Below are 22,908 nucleotides of genomic sequence, written 5' to 3'. Positions count from 1 at the left end.
CATCCAGGGGCTTGTTGGTGATAAGTTCTAGATAACTATCCAAAAAAAAAAAAAAAAAAAAAGAAAGAAAAGATAACTGACAGATGCTGACCATGCCTTTGCAGGGAAGAAAAAGTGCTGAGCTTGTCCTGTCAGTGACCCATCAATATATTCCTATCTAAGTCTCATCTTGGTGCATGATTCAGGTACATCAAATTCATAAGGACCAGTATCCTTGCCTCTCCCAACAAGCACACAGTGGCCCTTGCCAGGGCAGAGAGACCAGACAATGGGGTGCGGAGGGCAGAGCTATTTAGGCACCACCTTTGAAGTGGACAGAGGAAACATCTAAGAAGCAGAAGGGAGTGTTTCACTGGTGGGCCTTCATGGAAGAAGGCCTGGAAGCTAAGATAACTCCTTTTCTAACCCTATGAAAAGTGTACCTAATAGGAAATTTTACCAGCTCTAAAAGGAAGTTGAGGATCACCATTCCCAGTCCTGCTGCCTGCTTGAATTTTTGGCTTTCTCTCCTCTTGAGCATCTCTATGAATGCTCACTTCCCTGGGCCAAAGTCACTGGGCATAAAGCAGGTGTCTGAAACTCCACACATGTTCACGAATTAAAAGGCCATATGCTGAAACACTGCCATCTTGTGGTTTCCTGATTAAGCAATGTCAGCTCAGAGCAACCCTGTACCCCTGGGCGTGAGTCTCACTCTGGCCAACATCAAGGTAAACATCAAGCCCAACTTACTTTAGAGATAAGCCAGTGCTCTTCTCTGCCTTCTCTTTCCCACTTCCAGCCTAGATATTTCCTGGCAAAATCTATCCCTACCTTGGTGGACATTGCAGGTTAAAACCTCCATCTCTCTTGTTCCCTTTTTTGTCTCTGCAGATGACGACTGCACTGACAGCTTCACCCCTAACCAAGTGGCCCGAATGCACTGCTATTTGGACCTTGTATATCAGCAATGGAGTCAAAGCCGAAAGCCCACCCCCATTCCCATCCCACCCATGGTCATCGGGCAGACCCCCCTGTCCCTCACTATCCACTGGCTGCCTCCAATTAGTGGAGTTGTGTATGACAGGTGAGAGAGGCACTGGTATCTTTCTCTGTGGCATTTCTTGTGAACAAGGGGAAGGATGTGAAGTTGGGGGAACCCCAGTTTGGAACTATAAATATGCACCGTTACTCAGGGCTGCCTCCGCCACCCTGCTCAGTACTCATCTCCTGAGCAGAGCTCATGGGGCTCTCACGTCAGCCAATGGTGCACCATATGTGCCCACTCCTTGGCGAGGGGCATCCGGATGCTTCCTGATATCATATCTGGTGGGCTTCTAGGAGCTGCGAAGAGGTTGACAAATGTGATAAAAAATGACCTGACAAAACTGAGATGGCATTTGCCACCTGTCCAGGTCAGCTGTTCCTCCTTGGTGTAAGGGTGGAGCAGGGGCTTGCTACTTGCACAGTGGTGTCTGGAAGAAGGGAAGTAAGGTATGTTCCTCCAGGCAGTTCTGGGGGTGAGTGGGTGGCCGGCGACTCAAGCTGTGCATCAGGGGCTTAACTGGCTCGTGTGGGCATTTCTAATGCCTCCTCTGTGTCCTGTTGTACCCCATGCCTGCTCCACGCCTACCCCACTTACGGCTACTATCTTGCGGAATTGTCATTATCTGTTCATTTTCCTATCTGCTCCACTACTCAACTGGCAATTCCTTGGGGTCAGGACTATTTTTTTGTTTCTTTGTCTCTTGGCCTGCCACAATAAGCAGCTAATTCATGTTTATTGAAGAGAATCATTACACCTAAACTTGGTTTTTATTCATCCTTTGCATATTGGTGTATAATGAATACCAGGAAAATTTTTGTGGAAAAGAGAGAAGGTAGGAAAAGGATGACATCTGACAATTGGTGGGAGGATGGGGGAATGTGGTTTAACTGAAAAGGGCCAGAACCCCATCCACGACCTGCTCTCCGTTTTCAAAACCTACCACTGTGGGCTCCTCGGTCCTTCTATGTGTGAGGCACCGTGCGAGGTATTTTACCTGCAATTGTCTTACTTAGTCCTTGCAGTGAGCCCAATCCCTGCTATATAAGTGAGGAATCCGAGGCATAGAGAAGCACACGGTGGCTAGCCCAGCACACCACAGCTGGATAGAGCTGAATTGGGGCTATCCCCTGGAATTTCAGAAATGGAGGACATGGAATAGATTGTTTCTTTGAATTTAGAGCTTTCCCCTTTAGCAGGTGGAGGGTCCCTCGTCTGTGTGTCACGCTTCCCTTCTGGGTGTCAGATCCCAACTAGGGAACTGAATGTCCCTGAAGCACGTTCCTGTGTACTCCAGCTTTGCTGAAAGCCTGGGAGAGAGGACAGGGAGAGACAGGGATGGGAGGAAGCAGGTGAACCATTTTTCAAAGTGGCTCTCCCGGCCTTCTGGGATCTTGGAACCTGTCCTTGACACCTGGTGTACACTTAATGCGTGACATGACTTAGACCCCACAATCCTATAAAGCAGTTTTGATTGTCATCGGCACCCAAGCTCTCATGGGTTCCCTCTGTGAGTCAACATATATCTCTGTGATGTGTGTAAGAATCCTCTTCCTGCACGTGTGACCTCGTGCAGCTTGGGTTGCTCTGGCTGAACAATAGGTCCTCTGTGGGCATGTGCAGACCCGTGTTTTACATCAGTTTATGTAACACATGTAAACAATTTAATCTTTCAATTCTCTCTCTGGTACAAACGTTACGATAAAGCAGACATCAGTGCTGGCTTGCTGTGAGGCTGTTGGCAGAAAAGGCTGCAGTTGGCTTCCTTTTCTCAGCGAGGTGGGCTACAGCGCTGAGGCCTCCTGACACGTGCGTCGGGGAAACTCACGTCACATACCCAGCGATTTGTGTCACACTCGGAGTTATGTTTACTCCTCCCCAGTAGGTATTTGGAATCCTTATGTCAGAGAGGAGCCCAACCACGCACTAAGCAGCGGCCCCGGAAGAGCCAAGTGCATCAGGGAAATGTGGTTTGGAGTTGCGTCCGCAACAGAAGTGAGCGCTGACTGCAGTCGGGGGTTGGAGTTAATGACACCTTTTGGTTGCCAAAGTACTGGACACTTGATGGTGTTTGGGAACTTGCTCAGAGGAATTAAGAAACTTGTTGCGACTTTAGGCAATTTACTTCATCCCTCTGAGCCTGAGTGTCCTCGTTTGTAAACAGGGTTCTTACAGGGATTAGAAATAATTTATGAAAAGCACCTAGTGGAACGATGCCAGGTATATACGGTGCTTAATAAATGGGAGCTGGTAGCATACTTATTACCCTTATTTAACAATACTGTTTTTCCATTATATTGCAAGATTTTACCTTTCTCCCTCTACTTGTTGAGAGACCTTGATTTGATGCCTCCGTTTGCAGATGGATCGTTCACAATTGGACTTCCACAACCTATTAAGTATAAAATAAGCTACAAGGATATATTGTACCTCACAGGGAATATAGCCAATATCTCATAATAGCTGTAAATGGAGTATAACCTTTAAAAATGAATTGCTGTATTGTATACATATAACTTTTATAATATTGTACAGCAACGATACTTCAATAAATTAAAAAAAAAGATTCTAAGTATCAGAGACAGGCCTCATCAAGTGATTTCCCCTTGTTATTCAGCTATTGTTATTACCTCTTCAAGATACGGTGCTTGAAGAGCTTTTCATAGGTGTATTAATAGTCTCAAGGATGCGCATAGAACAAACTCTCACAGAGGGACTGCTGAGGCCAGTCTGTGTCCTAACTGCTGGGCATAGAAAAAGAGAGCTTGGTCTGGATCTGCTCACAGGCAAAGGAGGAGGAATGGGAATGGGGATTCTCAACACCACAGATCAGTGCCCTACAATGGGAGCCTGAATGGACAGTGGGTGCCCAGAAGAGAGAGTGCTGGCCATCCAGAGGAGTCAGGCTAAGTGCCACTGCAAAGGTTACATTTGCATGGGTCTTGAAGGATGAGTAGGAGCTTGCTAAACAGAGAAGCTTAGAAAGCCTATTTAGCCAGAGAGAGAACAGCAGGTTTCACGGAGCTGTGTGAAGGGTATGATGTATTTGTGAAAAGGTGATTAGTTATTGTGATGGGAACATAAATGAAATTCATGAAGAGACTGAAGTAGGTAAGGCTGGAGCTATCCTCTGAAGGACCCTGAATCATGGTAAGGAATTTAGATGTATCCCTATAGGCAATGGAGAACCAAGGAACGTTACATTTCATATGACTTTTATTTTATGTGTGTGATTAAAAGTAGAGAGTTAAAACATAAGAGCACATATAACTAATAAGTTTACTGTGAAAATTGTTGCCTGTTTCGGTTGGGGGAATGCAAGGAGGCTTTGGATGACTTATTGAGAGTCAGTGTATAAGTCGTTTTATGTTGAAAGATTCAGATTGTAATTATTTTGTGTTGACTGGATAGAAGACCTCTTTCATCTCCACAGGCCTCCTTTATGACTTAGTTAAATTCTTCTGCTTCATAGCCTTGAGATTTTCATGTCACTACGAATTTTGCAAAGATGAGGTCTATACAAGAAGGAAATGAGTTGAGAAATAGTTGTGTTCTCAGTTACCCACTAAGGCCTCACTACCCATTGCCACCCCCATGCCCCAAAGGTCTTGTGAATTTCGTTATCCCAGTTCATCTGATCTATTCTCCCCATCTCCACCCCCACCCATTGTTTTCCCAGGGTCCCGGGCAGCGTGTGTGGTGCCTGCACTGAAGATGGGACATTCCGTCAGTACGTGCACACGGCTTCCTCCCGGCGCGTGTGTGACTCCTCGGGTTACTGGACCCCAGAGGAGGCTGTGGGTAAAGGACCATGACTTTTTCATTTACACCTTGGTGGCCAAGGTGGACATGGGGGGTGGAGGTAAAGGGTGGAGCGGTGGCATGGTGAGAAAAAGGTAGTGTGCCTGTGTGTATGCATGTGTGTGTGTGTGTGTGTGTGTGTGTGTGTGTGTGTGTGTGATGTGCTGGAAATCTCCAGGGGTCTGGGAATGACTGTGCCTGGTACCTTTGTGTGGATATCCTATGTGTGTTTAACGTGCCAGTGGCTGTGGTGAAGCAGAGGGAAGCATAGAGGACAGAGGGACGGAGAACTCAGGGGGCGACTTCAGGAGGAGCTAGCTCAGGCATGTCGTATTACATGTGCCTATCAGCCCATGAAGCAGCTTTGCCACATGACAACGTAAGCTGATCTCATCCGCCCCTCTATCAGGAGGCTAATAGAGAACACGTTGCAGGGAACACTCATGTACACTGACTGAGCCAGTTTGGGCGCGGTGGGGTGGACTAGGTGTTCCAAGCTGATCATTCTCATCTATGCTATTTTATGAGTCTGTTAATCACTGGTACTCTTTGTGCTTTGGATGTGATCTAAGCTAGGCTTTAGGAGGGGGAAAATGTGTTTAGCTGTCCCCTTTCCTGTCCCACCCCCAACTTCTCAGTTACATATTCGCTCACCTACCTATAACAGTGCCTCTACGGCAAAGTAGAGCATGAATGCTACCCCAATTCAAGTCCAAAAATGCTACTGACATGAGTTTTAGCACCTTCTGATGAATGGCTTGACTTCTTCTACCGTCACCGTCTTCAGTGTTTACCTAGTCATCACCTTTCTCTTTTTCTTATATATATATATTTTTTTCATTTTTTCATTATTCTTTTATTGTGCACCTAGTATGGTATTGTTCTAGGGACTCAGGATACAGACAATCCCCTGCTCCCAGGAAGCAGGGAGGAGACCCAAAATTTGTAAATGAATGAATAAATAAATACAAAATAATTACGTAGCAATAACTACTATAAAGGAATAAAGCAGCATTGGAGAGTGACTATAAGCTGGTCATGGAAGCCCTCTCTGGGCAGATATTTGACCAGTTTTTCTTATATTTTTTAAGAGCCTAAAAATGACTCAGTAAGACCTGTTGGACAGGGTCCTATTTGAATTAGTTTGTAGTCTTGACTCTGATAAGAAAAAAAAGGAGAACATTGGTCTAAGAGTCTACAGCATCCCCTTGGGCTCCCAGTTACTCAAATGACAGGAGCCTTGAGGAGGAATCTGGGGGGAGACAATTGACTTGATTGATCATATAGAACTTTTTTCAAATGATTTTTCAGGGAAGAATGGAAGGTGACTATAAAATTTACATTGGCACTGAGTAGGACTCATTTAGAGATTGGCATTTCATTAAAGGCCATTTTTGTGGCAAACAGTTTGTTCTGTGCTAGTGTTTTAATGCCCATTTGACTCTCTGGCCCTGTACTTTTTTCTTTTTAATTCTTGGAAAAATTTAAAGTTATCTGGTAGAGGTGAAAGGAATTAGAAGTTCTGGGTTCTAACTCTTGTACTGTGTCTCCAGGCATACCAAATCAACTTTTAGGGCCTCCACTTCATCTCTTTATATGACATCATAATAAAAACTTTCTGACAGACAGTGCTGCTATTGAGTTGGCTTCCAAGGGCCTTTACTCTGCTAGTATTGGGGGATGCCTGTTGGAAAATACTGAGAGGAAATACTGGTATTCCTTTGCTTTGAACAGGTGAAGAATCAAGTCATATTTTAAATGTATAAAATGAAAGAAATTGATTCCCCAGCAGAGCACACACAAACACATATATTTACAGATATGATCAAAATGTATTTAATGACACTTAATGGACACTTATTGACCACCAACTACATTCTGAATGCTATGAGGAATAGAAAATTGAACCAGACATATTCCCTGCTTAATATCATCTTCTTGGAGAGAACTTCCCTGTCTCCCTGATCTAAAATAGCCCCCAACCTCACACCATTATTCTCTAGTCCTTTATCCTCCTTAATTTTTCTTCAGAGATGACATTATTATACTGATGCCTCTTTATTTATTGTTGTACCTATCACCCTATGGTAAGATATATGTGGTCAAGAATTTTGTCTCTCTTGTTCACTACTCCATCTCTGATACCTAGATTTGTGCTAGGTGTGAAAGAGGTACACAGTCAATTTTTATTGAATTAATGAATGAATGGATTCATGATACAGGGAAGAAACAATAGGGATCGTAAGATGTAACACACACACATGTTTGAACTTATTTCCTCTGGGCTTTGGAACATTATTTTCCAAATCCTGAAGGGCTAAGTCATTCTATTTTTGCAAATGTAGTTTGCAAATATTTCTAAGGAACACTGTATAGATCTTCTACACTAATCTAGTAAGGCAGGGGTTAAATAGTGCTTATTTTATAAATGAGGAAATTGAGGCTTAGATAGACTGGCCACAGTCACACAGCTAATGCACAGCACCAATTACAGCCTAACTACTGCATCCTAATTTAGCAGTTTTCTTTCAATTCCCCTCATGTTATAGGAGAAACCACCTTGTATAGATTATTTCCACAGAGCTGACTTTATATGTTTGCGATATTTGATTTTTCACCATTACATTTTTACTTGGCTACTGAATCTCCTTTTTTTTCCACTCAAGAAAAGTGTTTCTATTTCCTGCCCGCAGTTTCCTCTGTGTAGTGCTCTACTGGCTTACATATATTTGAACTAAAAGGGAAGTTTCAATGTATGGTTTTAAAGTTTGGCTAACAGTCCATTGGAAGGATTGCTAAGGTATGATCTTAGGGTATCAAAGAAGTTTTGTGAAAAGCCTAGTTAAACATTGTAGCAACAGCCTGAAACAAACATTGGCCTGATTAGTAAATAAAACAGGGCTTCAGAAGCATTAATTTATCATAAATTATTAGTAAACTAAGTACAAATAATTCTCTTCTGCTCAAGGATTCTTTGAGGACATGACTTACCTTACCTGTATAAGTCTCATGTTTCCACCTAGGCTCTGGGTCACTCCATTCCGAATGCCATGCTGGATTTCTCTTGTTAAAGGGTACCAGGAAGTGGTGATTTGGAGCATAGTACTTTTGAATTGTTACGCCTCTGTCTTCAGTAATACTTAAGATCTAACCTACTAAGCTGACCAGCTTCTCTAAGAATGTGCTCAAAGTTCTCTTCTGCTTCATTGTTTTTTCTGGCCCTTGATAGGGGCGACTCATTTTCAGATTTTTAATGGTGATTCCTGATGCATCTGTCTTTCTGCTCATCTCCCTCAGGGCCTCCAGATGTGGATCAACCTTGTGAGCCAAGCTTGCAGGCCTGGAGTCCTGAGCTCCACCTGTACCACATGAACATGACGGTCCCCTGCCCTGCAGAAGGCTGTAGCCTGGAGCTGCTCTTCCAGCACCCAGTCCAAGCTGACACTCTCACCCTATGGGTCACCTACCTCTCCATGGACTCCTCCCAGGCGCTTTTTGACACAGAGATCTTGCTGGAACACCAGGAGTCCGTGCACCTAGGCCCCTTAGACACTTTCTGTGACACCCCACTCACTATCAAACTGCACGTTGATGGGAAAGTCTCGGGGGTGAAAGTCTACACCTTTGATGAGCGGATGGAGATTGATGCAGCTCTCCTGACTTCTCAGCCCCACAGTCCCTTGTGTTCTGGCTGCAGGCCCGTGAGGTACCAGGTCCTCCGTGAGCCCCCATTTGCCAGTGGCTTGCCCATGGTGGTGACACATCCTCACAGGAAATTCACAGACGTGTGAGTTGGGCAGTAGGGCTTTCTAAACCATGGGGCTTCCTGAGGCTTTGGGAGTGGGTTTGGCTTCCTTTTTCTCCATTTTTTAATATTCTGATATGCCCTTATTTGGAGAAATGTCCAGACTCTCAGAGGGGGTTTTATTCTAAAGTGGCATCTCTGAAATGAGCAAAAGTATTTCCCAGAAGGGGCAAGCAGGTGTTCTGACTGATGATGCCATCTTTACGATTATGGAAAAAAGAGGTTAGTATTTGATATGTTTCAGTTGGACTGAAAATATTAATTGCCATAAGTAAGTTGATCAGAGTCAGATACTCCTATCTGGTAACACAATTTGATTTTTGATCCTTGCTGTAACTTTTAAATAATCTGCCACAGCTCCTATACCATTCAAAGGTTATAGTCACCTCTTCTACAGCTAAGCAGAGAAGCCGAGGGTCCTGCAGACACTATACTCTACTTTCATGACTCATTCATTTTTCTTTCTTCCCTCCCTCCCTCCCTCCCTCCCTCCCTCTCTCCCTCTCTCTTTCCTTCTTTTCCAATCCTCCTCTTTCTCTTTCTTCTGTTCTTTCTACATTTAGTGAGTTCTTAAGTGCTCCTGGCACTGTGTGCTCAGTGGTGGGGACACAGATTAAGATAAGATCATTGGCTTAAAAGAGTTCAATGTCTATAGAGTAGGAGGCTGGTATCTCTAAAGGCAAATTTTCCTCACCTCATAATTTTCCTCAGAGGCTGCCCTGAGGGCAGAACTCAGGGTAAAACAAAAGTTTTATCAAAGGTGCTATACTGGTTAGTTTTCGCTGCATTAGAAATCATCACAAAACATAGTGGGTTAAAACAACAAATACTATTTCTCATGGTTCTATGGGTTGGCTGTGTGTACTCACCTGGACCGGCTTGGCCAGGGCTAGGTGGCCCCAGGCAACCTCATGCACGCATTGGAGGCTCAGCTAAGACACTGGCATGGCTGGAAGGATGAAGTTCTCTTTCCCCATTGTCTCTCCTTCACTAGGAGGCTTTGCCTGGGCTTGTTCTCATACTGGTGGAAGGCTTTCCAGAAGCAGGGATGGCAAGTCCCCAAACACTCACATTTTTCAAGCCTCTGCTTACATTACTCATGATATCATTCCACTAGCCAAAGCAGGTCACGGTCAATTCCAGATTCTGCGGGTGGCAAAATCAATTCTATTTCTTGATGAGAGAAACAGTAAAGTCACATCACAGAAGGGCATGCATCTGGGATGGGAAGAATTTATGGCCATTTTTCAGTCTGCCACAGCTACAAAAGAGTAGAGAAAAATGTTCACCTTGAATTTTACTACATTTTTCCTCTCATATTAGCTCTATGAATTAGAACGAGAAGACAGTGAAATGGTCAAAAAGCTCATGCAAGAAAGGAGGATAGATCATGGGATGGATTTGAAAAGAAAAAAATATATTTTGGGGGGGTTTCTTTAGTAAGGCAATTAAAATGATATTTGTTATCTAACTTAATATACACACGTGCATGTGCGCGCACACACACACACACACACACACACAGGTACACACAACCTTTAAGGTCAATAATATCCCATTTTATAGATGAGAGAACTAAGGCTTAACTTTAATTGGGTTGAACAGAGCTCGTAAGTGGCAAGCTCAAGATTAAAATCCAATTTTCTGACTGAGTCTCATTTTGGTTCCCTTTCCTTCGTAACACATTACCTTTTACAGACTCAGCTCATTGAAGGTCGGGGCTACCTGCTGCAGAGTTTTCTCCCCAAGAAGCGTAAACATATCCTGACGCTTCCTTCCAATCCTCTCCCAGCCACAGAGCAGTATAAGACTTTTATGCATGGCTAGATGAGAAGTCAGACAGAAACCACCCTGCGAAAGGGAAGCCATCAGAATTGATTAGGATATAAAACTGGTTTTGCTTTTGAAATATCTGGCCCTCTGATGAAGAGTGCTTCCCTACAGAAAGCTAATTTGGAAATTTATATCTTTCATAATTATGTGTCTTTCCTATTAAAATAACTAAAAGCCAGTACAGAGGTGTTTAAAGGTGTTTTTGAAACCCCACGACATTTCCTGTTTGCTGGTTGCAGCATCAAGCGAAAGAGTAGAGGCTTTGTGGTTGAGTCGAAGAGTGTGTTAAAGAAGAGAGGGTCTTGGCAGGAGAGCTGTGGGCACCACTTACGGCAGTCCCAACAGCCCTTTGAGATCCTGTTCTCCTAGGTCACTCCCATCCTAGCTTGACTTTAGTGGTACTTTTCCAATTAGGGCAGGCACTGGACAAAAATTAAGTTGAGGGCAGAATTTGTCTTTGGAACCAGCAACCTCCCTCTTGAGTCCCTTCCCCCTTGCAAATGTTCAGTCTCTCACATTCTCCACTTGATCAGTGCACTTGGGCTCTAGATAGAATCAGATAAACTCCTTCCATCTCTGGTGTCAATTGATAAAACTCCATTCCTGGTTCATATGTATTTTGGAGGTTTGGAGGTGGGGAGTCATTTAATGCATTTCCAGTTGTGGAATTTCTTGCATCCACACAATGATGATGGAAGTTGTTCTCACCTCCTTCTAGGAGAGAGTGGCTTTTCCTCGTAAGCATTCTGCCTCCTCAAGACAAGAATTCTCTTGAGAGACAAGAAAACTCTGATTCACAGACCCAAGAAGGGCCTTGCTGAGACCAAACTCTGAAACTTTCATCTTCAGTTTCTATGACTACTTGAATGATACAGAAGACTAGGTTTTCAATAGTTGGTAGTTTTCTGTGTGTGTATATGTAACATGGTAAAGATACACTCGAAATACCATCCTCCTAGATTGCATAGGATTGTTAGTTCAGTTTTAATTCAGCAAGCATTTGTTGTACATTCACTATGTGGAATGTACTGGGAATACAGAACTGAATATGGTTTCAAACATTCTGCTGTTCTGTAAGACTATATGCCCTGATCTTTGTTTCAAACAATGTGGCGTATGTTTAACATTTATATTCCCTGTAATATTTATTTTAAACTCCTGCAAACCATCTGAAAAGGACCCAGGGTGTGCCCCATTTCCTGGATGTGGTGGTCACAGCCCATTGGTTTCCACAGGGAGGTCACACCTGGGCAGATGTATCGGTACCAAGTTCAAGCTGCAGCTGGAGCAGAACTGGGAGAAGCTTCGCCTCCTCTGAGCCACATCCATGGAGCTCCTTACTGTGGAGACGGGAAGGTTGCAAGGTGAGGACATACTGTGTGCCTGGTATTGTGTGAGGAAGGATGCCCTGCCCTGCTTGGACAAGGAAGGTTAGCCTCAAGTTTCAGCTTGACTGGTTTGGGAAATGTAAGGGGCAGGGCACTATGTGATGCAAGTATTAAACAAAATCTAGGACCTAGTAGATATCTTGAGTGGTCAATCACATCTCTACGTAGTTAAGGATGGGCCCACTTTTATTTAGAGCTCACCCCAGTCATAGATATTGGGGTTGATTCTGTGGGGACCCTCTTCAGGTTTCAGAGAACAACTGCTGGGCAGTGATTCAGGGCAGGAATTCATGGTGGAGAAGGTGACTTGCCAAATGATGCTGAAGGAGGATGTGAGGATAGCTTTTGGATCAGCTGCCTGTCTTATGCTACTAATGACCTGTGTGACCTGAGGAAAATCAGTATAGCTTTCTGAGCTTCACTTGCTCATTTGATCCCTGGAAGACCTGATTGTAATGTAATTTTCAGCTATTCCATAAAATCACCAAGGTAAAAATGGAATCACTTCTCTGATTTCTTAACATGCCATATTCATTTTTCTGTTACCCTTTAGTGACACCAATCTAGAGGACTAATTCATTCTGGTTTGCCTGGGACTTGCCGGAATTTAGCACTGAATACTTCCATGTCCCAGTGATCACCCTATATTAACCTGTTCTGAATGCTTATCTAACCTAATATGTTACTTATATAAAGCTGCTGGGAGTAGGAGATTGGAAGGCTAGGCACTGTGATTTGTCTTAGATTCTGCATCCTAATAAGATGACTTATTTTTAATTTCCCAGATCAAGGAGAAGTACCTTACACCTTTATATATATATATATTTTTTTTTTGGGCCACACTGCACGGTTTGTGGGATCTTAGTTCCCCAACCAGGGATTGAACTAGGGCCCATGGCAATGAAAGCACCGAGTCTTAACCATTGGACCGCCAGGGAGTTCCCAGTATCTTATATCTTGAAGACCTAATAGAAAGCAATCTATAGCCTTTCTTGGGGTTTCATCCCATTGTTTAGTAATTACTAAATATTGTTTATCTTTTCAATCTTCTAAGATTCCTAAGCTTTACTGTAAGTCTACTCCTCTTCATAGAAATATAAACACCAAATGTTCGCAGACCTCAGAACTATATCAAGTGACTGAGGTCACTTTAATACCCAAACCTTGCTAGTTTGCTGCCACCTTCTGCCTTACTCAGTCTCAGCTTGCCCCTCCTCCTCCTCCATCTCAATTAAATATCTCCCTGGGGATGCCTCACATAGGCACAGAACAAATCTGGCTGTTGTTGATGTTCTCCCTGGCTGCCACATTTTAAGTCTGCTCCCCACTAGTTAAGGTGTCTGCAGGACTAGTTTACCATGACTACCCAGACAGAGTCCTCCTTGAACAAAATACTTGGCTTTGTGTCATAGCATCTCCTACAGCAGTCCTCCGATGGAGTTTCTGACGCCCCGTGGTGCCACATCTGCCTGCGGAGCTGGGGCAGAAAGAGGCAAGGGCCCTCTTCCTAATCTGATATTACACATTCTAGCCTGGGCTTTGCGACAGCTTCACCTGTAGCAACACCTGCTTGGCTACTGGGCCTCACAAGGCTCTTTATCAAAATGTTCCTTTAAACTCGACCTGTATTCCCTCTCTGTAAACAGTCATACTTAGTTCTGCCATCCAACGAGAAGATACCTCTGAATTGCAGCTTTGTCTCAGCTAGAGGCACTCCATTACACATAAAGCAGGAAGGAGCTGTACAAATCATTTAATCCACTGTTTAAAACGCAGAAACGTGTAGATTCATTCTAAGGGAATCACAGATCCCCAAGAAGTCATCCTCAGATTCTAGTTTAATAAGTTTTTATTAGAAGCTAAAAGTTGTCACTTTGGATATCACTTGTCAGTAAGAAAATGGATAGAAAACAAAACCACACGCAGATGGGCAGGTTTCCTCCTCACTAGATCAGCTAACTACTTTTAGGATTCCCCTCATTATGAGGTTGATAGGTCTTTTCTAGTGTAAGATCATCTTCCAGAAACACTGGCAGGACCCCTGATGGATCTACTAATGTGTCTGAGCCATGAGCTACTTTTCCTGTAAAAGCATTCTCTTAGCTCCTACTTCTCTCCAGCTTGCATTTTTTAAATACATATAAGGAGTTTTAAGAACTTGAAGTGATGGTAACCAAACAAGAAGAATCATTTTATGTATGTATGTACATAAGAATGTACACTTTTACCTTCTAGGAGCCTGGGCGAGGAGTGTGATGATGGAGACCTTTTGAGTGGAGATGGCTGCTCAAGGGCATGTGAACTAGAGGAAGGTTTCAACTGTGTAGGTGAGTTTAGAAACACCTGCCTAGGCTTATGTCCTATTTTTGGAGGGGTCTCTGTGTCTTATTTTTGTGAGCTCTTACTGATAATAACAATAACATTTGATGTGTCTATTGTGTGCCTGGCACTAATTGTTTCACATATATTTTCCCATTTAATCCCTACAATAAATATGAGGAGACTAAACAGAGGCACAGAGAGCTTAAATAACTTGCTTTCTCTTATACAGCTAGAAGTGATGACGTCAAGATTTGAACTAAGGAAACAAAGCTCTAGAGTCTACATGTTAAACCACTAGGTCACCCTGCCTCTTAGATTAATGTTACCAAGGATTGCTCTTGGGTCCTCATGTCTAATGTCAGACTGTCAGCCAAGTAGCACAATCCCACAGATTCTACATAAAAATTAGGGTAGGGTATGTTTTAAGCCAAAGGGAGTACAAGATATCTCTTGATGTCTGTGTTTAATAGATAAGATCATGAAGAATGGCAGAGGGTCATAACATTTCTTAATCCTGGTGAATCACTGGTAATAAATTATTACTAGGTGGCTTTGACTCTAGTTTCTTGATACCCAGGAAGGCCCTCTAGAACACTTCTCCCAATTCTGATTAAAACCATCAACAGGCTTCTTTGTAGATTATTTTTCCATTCCCTTATGCATACATTGCAGTGATTCTGTGCAATATACTCATCAAAGTTACTTTAAAAAGCAGTGCATTTAAAAATATTTTAATGTTTCTAAATCTCAAGATAAAGTCAGGTATGATTATAATTATGTAGAATTTATTAAGGTATTAAATACTTATGTAGAATTTATTAAGGTATTAAATACTATACAGAACACACAAATGCCCCTGCTCTCCAGAGCAGAATAAAAAATTATAAAATCTTAGTAGTTTTACATCCATCCGTCTAACAAAACATGTTCAGTGCCCACCATATACCACAAGTCTAATAGAGACCCTTTTCCCTTCCTGTGTCCAGCTTCCTTCCCTTATATAAATCTATCAGTTCTTGAGAGATGGGCCTCTAGCTTTTGCTTATATGCATTTAGCAGTAAAGTATGCACCTTGAAAGAGACCATTCTGTTTAAAAGTAGCATTATCTGTTATAAAATTCTTTTCCCCTTTTCTGGTTTGGAAACTGCGACTCAGAGCATTTTAGTGACTCATCCACGGGCATACAACGAGGTCTCTGCAGAGCCAGCACTGGAACTCAGCTTTCCTAATTCTTAATCAAGTGCTTTTTCCTTGCTATGAAACTACAGAGGATAAATTTTTTTCCTGTTTTATTTGACTACCATTCAGATATTTGAAATGCCTCCCCATTATTCTCCTTTCCAATCCAAACATCCCCTCATGTGATTAGGTTTCCAGACCCTTTCCTATTTACCCTAACCTGGCATGCTTCATGTGGTCAATGCCCAGAAAGGAATTCAATACTCTAGTTGTGGTCTGGCTGTGCAGAATACACTGAACCGATTACCTCCCCTCTTCTGTACACAAGTATTTGTTAATTCCATCTCTGTTTGCATCATTTCTTTCTGGTAGCACATAGTGGGCTCATCACACACACACACACACACACACACACACACACACACACACACTGCCTTCACCAGTGAAGCTCAAGTCTCATTTAACTTAAAAGCAGACCTTACTTTGTTTCTATCACATTTGATTCCATTAAATTTGGCTCATATTTCTTTACCCTCCAACTCCAGGAAGACTATAGCTAAATTATTTTAACTTTACAGGGCAAAGTTAAAATGATCTATTCCACAGTTAGACATTTGTTTCAGTGAGTAATATGCTCATAGTATGCTAAGTATGTAGTTCTATTCCATTATTTCTCAAAAGATTAATTTTGAAGGAACCATTGTGAAATGTGTTGTAAAAGTGGTCTGCTATTTTTTCATGGATTTGAAGAAACAGAGGCAAACATTTTCATAGTAAGCAAAAAATAGAGAAGAAGCAAGGAGAAACAGTCACTGGATTATATAGAAAAACAAACCATGTATACATATGTATGTTATAAAAGTATGTGATAAAATATATATTATAAAAATAAACATATATTCATATATACATTTATGTGTATACAAAATATGTACATACATAGAAACTATACATACACATATATGTATATGTGTGTATATAAACTACACATACATATAAACATACATATAAAATATACATACATATATATATATATATATATATATATATATATATATATATATATATATATATATATACGTGTGTGTATATATTTATATATGGAATCCTCATGGAGAAGTCATTCCAAATACACATATATTGGTTTTAGGGGAGTGACTTAGAAAGACCATGGCTTTAATGGAATGCAGGAGTTTAAAACCCAAAATAGGCTTAGAACCAAGTCCTAGGAATAGTGGCTTATTCCTGGCAAGTAGAGGTAGATTTACCACAGAAGGGTCTTAGACTTGAAATTTTTAAGGATAATAATTAGTAACTACATATTGATGAGCAGCTGAAAAATTACTGGAACAGTCTTGTGGTATTTCTGTGAAGAATTTAAAATAAATAGAATGGTATAGTAACAGTTAATTTTAGTGATGATGTTACTGAGTGTGTACCTATGTGTTGATTTATTTTAAATCTTGATCTTATTTGCATGTCCTATTATTTTAAGTAGAAATGAGGAATTAGAATATGTTACTAATATGGGTAGAAAATGCAATAGTACTTAATAAATGGCTTTATAACTGCGTCTCAGCTTTTTACATTTGAAGAAAGCTATTTTACATATCTATGGTTAGTGCAGACTATTCACTTAGTAGGAGTTATCCTATGAGCAAGTATGGACTTGTCCAGGGGATCCAGCTTGCTTTACAAGCCCAGCGGTTTTTCTCACATATTCATTACTCACACGTTTGCTCTTGAAGACAGTCCTTCTGCCTTGGCTTGAGGCAGTGTGGAGTAAGAGAGAGCCCCTGAACCTGCCTTGTGTAAGCCTGGCTCAGAGCCTAGCGATATTGCTTCTGCGTCAAGGGAACTTTGGCGAGTCACAGTCACGGAGACTCAGCTTGTCTGTTGATGAAACAAACAAAAAATACATACCTCACATGGTTGTTTTAAGACTAAAAGAAATAATACACTTGTAATCCTTATAAACCTGGAGCAAGTTTGTCCATTTGTCCATTTCAGAGCAAGTTGCATGGTTAGTTGAAGAAACACAGCAGCAAAAAAGTAATTGAAAACAAATCCCTCAAATGTTTTATTTAATATTTCAAAAACTGTGAAGAGGATTCAAGTACATAATACATCCTACCATCTATTTAAATTTCCTTTATTCTTTTACTTACTTCTCTTGTATCCCCAGCTTCCCCTAAGTACCTGGGGGAATCACTATATCCAGCCCACAGCTGCTTTTTCTCTCCCTGTTCCTTCTCCCCCAACCCCACCCCCTTTGTATACTTTTTATTATATAAATGGATTTTACCACTCTCCCCATGAAAAAGTATCCTTCTTCTTTAGGGGTGTGTGTGTGTGTGTATGCGTGTATTGTCTATATATTTGGGGTGGGCATTAGACCAGTTGGTAATTACAGGCTTCTCTTTAGCAGGCTGGAGAAAAAAAGGTAATTATTTTTACATGACATGTATAAAAACACTTTTTCAAATGTCATACAAATTTTTCTTGGCAGGGGAGCCAAGCCTGTGCTATATATATGAGGGAGATGGGATATGTGAACCTTTTGAGAAGGAAACCAGCATCACAGACTGTGGCCTCTATACTCCCAAAGGATACCTGGATCAGTGGGCTACCCAAGCTTATTCTTCTCACGAAGATAAGAAGAAGTGTCCTGTTTCCTTGGTAACTGGAGAACCTCCTTCCATGGTAAGTTAAGCCAGAAGAATAGAGTCAAGGCTAAACAAAATTGTGAAGTGATTCCCCCAGGTACTTAATGTGAGCTTACATTTTTTTCTACTTACTTTGACACCAAATTTAGTTCTTAATGCACTCAGAATAGGATAATGTTAAATGAAAAGCTTCTAGACTAGCAATTAAATCTCATCCCTCACCCTCACCCCACTTACATTCACTAGTTTTCATCTAGGAACCTTTGACTATGCAATAGCTGACTTCAAGTTACACAAAAGCATCTCAAAATTAGTCTTAGAATACACATATCAGAAATTACACTTGGGCTTCATGTTTGGGAAAATTTATTTTAAAAGAAGAAAAAGAAGCAGTAAAGAGTCAGAATACCTGGATAACACTATTGGATCTACCAATATTGTTATGATTATTACTAAGTGAGATATGACATGTCACTTAACATCTCTGGGCCCCAATTTTCTCATATGTAAAATGGGTATAATAATACCTTTTGCATTTAACTCAATGGTTTATTACAAGGATCAAATGAAATTTAAAATATGTATTCAAGATCAAAGTATAATTTGATTTAAAGAATTCTTATTATTAGAGAAATCTGAGAGTTAGTACTAAAAACAAATCCGTAGGTATACAATTTTCCATGAATATCTACCTAAATAAATAGAAGATCCTCTGAGGACTCTGAGGACTGACTTCTATGAATCATAATTAAATACCTAAAAGAAGATTAAGGGCTTTGGTTTTTGGATACTATTCTAGATGTTTCCATTGCCAAATAAACTCTATCATTCATTATAACGATAAGCAATACAGTCATTTCAACAGAAGTAAGATTTAGCTCTCTAGGTATATTAGGCCAGGATAAAATTACTGGAGTTTAGCCTTGAGGAGATACCCCCAGATGACTGAGGAACCAGCCAAGGTTGGTGCTGCGGTTCAAGGAACTCATCAAGGACCCAGGGGTCTTTGAGATTTCACCTCTTTCTATCCTTGGCTTGAAGATTTCTTCCTCAAGCTCATAAGATGACTGCTGTTCCTCCAGGCACGAAGTCATTATTTCAAGTGGGAAGAAGGGGGAAGGTCAAAGGGAAGTATTGATGCATGCTAGCTGAGTCTCTTTTTATTGGGAAAATGGGAGCTCTTCGGGAACTTCGACACTATAGGCTTCCACCAACATCTCATTGGTCAGATCCAGGTCACTTCATCATCCTTAGTCATAAGGGACGCTGAGGAGATGAGCATTTATAACTTGATACATTGTCACCTTGAACAAAATTGGAGTTTGTTAATAAGAAAGAAAGGGGAATGGATATGGATAGGCAAGTAGCCATGCCTGCCACACTCCTTCAGTTAATTCCGGCGTCTTTCTCGAGAGTTCTGGTGCCCAATGACAGGAAGCCCAGAAAACTGAGAGATTCTGAGTTAGTGACAGCTCTCTAAAGTGGTTTTTAGCCTAGCCTGTTTGTCTTCCCCCAGTGAAGTGGGAGAAATTTCCTGGATTTTCTCTTTCCTGGTTCCTTTTCCCAGCTTAGTGGTTCCCTGACTCAGTAGCCTCACTCCTGAGGCCAGTGGGTCCTGCCTGGTAAGGATCTAATCATCATCCTGGACAGACTTCCCTAACTAATCCTAGGAGCAGTTGCCTGAAATGTGCCAGGACAATTCTTTGAGCAAGATCCTTGGGTCATCAGTGGGCTGTGAGTTGTCATGTGTATTCTTCTACCCTGGTAAAGTTACATCTTGAGGCTACCAGAGAGCACTGAGACATTCTTCTACACTGAGAAAAGTTTTCTGCCGATAATGTGGTCATTAGGCATTCAGAAAGAGAGGAAAACTTTGGTTTCAAGCTGGAGAGTTTCATTGTCTTTACTTAACCTCTCACCCTCCACATTTAATTGTTGGTTGAAATTGCATTTCAGATTTGCACATCATACCGTCCAGATTTACCAGAGCACCGTCTGCTTACTGGCTGGTTTCCCTGTGTCACCAGTGGAAATAGCCCTCAGGATGAAAGGAGTAAGCAGCTAAAAGGTAGCCTGGAGAGAGAGGATGAGGTCTGGCTCAAAGTAAGTGGCCCAAATGGATTTTTGTGGATAGATTGTGCATGTGTGTGTGTATAAATGATGCATTGGAATGGCTTGTCAGGAGATTTCCTTTTATCATCTCAAAGTTTTTACGTTTTGAATTTATTTTCATCTCTCTTTGAATGTTGGACTTCTCTTTATAAGCAATCATTTTATCGAAGTATAATATACACATAGAAAAGTACAAAAATCAGAAATGCACAGATCAATAAATTTGTTTACAAAGTAAACATCCTCTCTAACCACCACACAGATCAAGAAACAGAAAATTAACATCACCCCCCAAAAGGCTCTCTCATTCCCCCTCTCATTTATTATATGACAGAGGTATCTACTATTTTTACTTCTGCCACCATAGATTAGTTTTGCCTGTTTGCATTTTATGTAAAAAACTTTACAGTATGTACTATTTGTGTCTGATTCTTTCTTACTCAACTTTCTATTTGTGGGATTCATCGTGCTGCTTTACTTAGCAGAAAAGTTCATTTCCATTACTGTGTAGAATTCCAGTGCATGAATATGTCTTACTTTATTTAACCGTATTGATGGACATATAGTTTATTTCTAGTTTTTCTGTACTGTGTATTACAAATAGTTCTGCTATAAACACTTCTGTACATTTCTTTTGGTGAATGTATATAAACAATTGGGTATATTTGGAACTGCTAGATCATAGTTAGGCAGATGACCAGCTTTAGTAGATAATCCCGAATGATTTTCCATTTGGTTGTACTAGTTTATACTCCCACCAGAGGCCTATGAGTATTCCAGTTGCTTTACATTTTCACCATTACTTGGTATTTAAAATATTTAAAAGGTTTCATTTTAGCCATTCTGTTGGGTATGTAAATGTACCTCCCTGAGGTTTCAATTTGTATTCACATGTTGGCTGATGAGATTAGGAGACTTTTACATGTATATTGGTCATTTGTAGATTCTTCTTTTTTTTTCTTTTTATCTGAAGGGCATATTAAAGTCTTTTGCTCAATTTTCTATTGGCCTGTCTGTCATTTTCTTCTTAATTTATATGATTTCTTTACAATTTTCTGAATGTAAATCCTGTTCCAGTTATATATTATTTAATATTTTCCAACACTCTGTGGCTTACTTATTTTTACTCTTAATGGTATATTTATATGAACAGAGTTCTAAATTTTACTAAAATTCAAATTATCTTCCTTTTTCTTTATGGTTAGTGCTTGTCGTGTACTGTATTTAATAGTCTTTGCCTACCACAAAGATATACTTTCCTATGTTATCTTCTAAAAATGTTATTGTTTTACATTTTATATGTAGGTGTACAATCCATTGGAATTTTTGTGTATTGTGTGAGGTAGGGATCAAGATTTTTTCTCCCTAGACCTAGAACCACCATTACTCAAACTAAAATTTTCTTTTCCCCTCTTTGCTGCACTGTGTCACCTTTGTCGTAAATAAACTGGCAATGTGTATGTGGAGATCTGTTTATTGTGGAGATTCTACATCTTGTTCTACTGATCTGTATATCCTTGCATCAGTGTTACACTCTTAATTACTGTACATTTTTTATGAGTCTTAAAATCAAATAATGTAAGTTCTAAAACTTGTTCCTTTTTTTTCTGATTGTATTGGCTATTCTTGGTCCTCTGAATTTTCATATAAATTTTGGAATCAGCTTCAATTTTCACACAGAAAAAAAACCCTGATGCAATTTTGATTGGGATTTTATTGAATCTCTGAGTCAATTTGGGGAGAGTTTTCTCTTTAAAATACTGTCTTCTAATATTTTCTTTGAGTTACTTAAGTCTTTAACTTCTCTTAATGTTTTATAGTTTTCTGAGAAAAAGGGAATTGAATTTTATCAAATGCTTTTTCTGCATCCACTGAGATGACCATATTATTTTCCCCTTTGTTCTGTCACTGTCTTGATATACATTGATAAATGTTTAAATGTTAAATCAACATTAGATACCTGGGGGAAAAAGTAACAACTTAGAGGCTACGTATAATCCTTTGCCAATAGTTTTGGATCCTATCTGTGAATATTTTAAGTGTTTTTTTTTCATTTATATTCATTAGAGATTGGTTCCTACTTTTTTTTTTTTTTAAATTTTACTATCTTGTCAGGTTTTATGATGAAGGCTAGGTTTGACTCCCAGAGTAAGTTTCCTTTTTTCCCCAGTTTTCTGGAATATTTTGTGAAAGGTTGATGTTAATTTTGGAGGAATTCATCAGTAAAGCTATCTGAGTCTGTGTTTTCTTTAAGGAAAATATTTAAATATGTGTTAAAATTTTAAACCAAATATTGAAAAATTGGGGTTTTTTATTTCTTCTTAGGTCAACTTTGGTAAGTTGAGTTTTCCATCAAGTAATTAGTCCATTTTTTCTAAAATTCTGAATTTATTGGCATTAAGTTTTTCGTAATGTTCTCTTATTTTGTTTGTAATATTTCCAAGCTCCCCAGGACTTTTTTCATTTATGCTATGTTAATTTTTGGCTTCTCTCTTTTATTTTTTTGCTCAGTCTTGCTAAAGATTTATCAGTTTTATTAATCTTTTATTAATGTTTTTATAGAACCAAAGAATATATATGTGTGTATATATGTATTCTTATATATAATAAATATATATATATAAACATAAAAGGAAGGAAATAATGAAAATAGCATTATTTCCTTTTATGTTTGCATTTAACTTGCTCTTCTTTTTCTAGTAACTTGAGATGATGCTTAGATAATTAATTTTTAGCTTCTTTCTTTTTAAAATATATGCATTAAGGCCACAAGTTTC

The 22,908-nt window shown here is 40.2% G+C and overlaps 1 protein-coding gene across 8 annotated transcripts in view; it reads left to right on the top strand.

The window, feature by feature from the left end:
* Positions 1-22,908, top strand: part of PAPPA2 (pappalysin 2) — a 431,292-nt gene that overhangs the window by 264,007 nt on the left and 144,377 nt on the right. For all 8 annotated transcript variants that reach the window (XM_082437017.1, XM_082437016.1, XM_082437015.1 and 5 more), the window contains 7 exons: positions 874-1,066; positions 4,704-4,825; positions 8,123-8,612; positions 11,699-11,827; positions 14,087-14,178; positions 17,863-18,056; positions 19,976-20,122. In XM_082437017.1, the coding sequence (XP_082293143.1) occupies positions 874-1,066; positions 4,704-4,825; positions 8,123-8,612; positions 11,699-11,827; positions 14,087-14,178; positions 17,863-18,056; positions 19,976-20,122 (1,367 nt within the window). The remainder of the gene's footprint in view (positions 1-873; positions 1,067-4,703; positions 4,826-8,122; positions 8,613-11,698; positions 11,828-14,086; positions 14,179-17,862; positions 18,057-19,975; positions 20,123-22,908) is intronic.

The sequence above is a fragment of the Balaenoptera physalus genome, assembly GCF_965194825.1.
Source record: "Balaenoptera physalus genome assembly, chromosome: 1".
NCBI lineage: Eukaryota > Metazoa > Chordata > Mammalia > Artiodactyla > Balaenopteridae > Balaenoptera > Balaenoptera physalus.
This window is presented reverse-complemented; position numbering and strand designations above follow the sequence as displayed.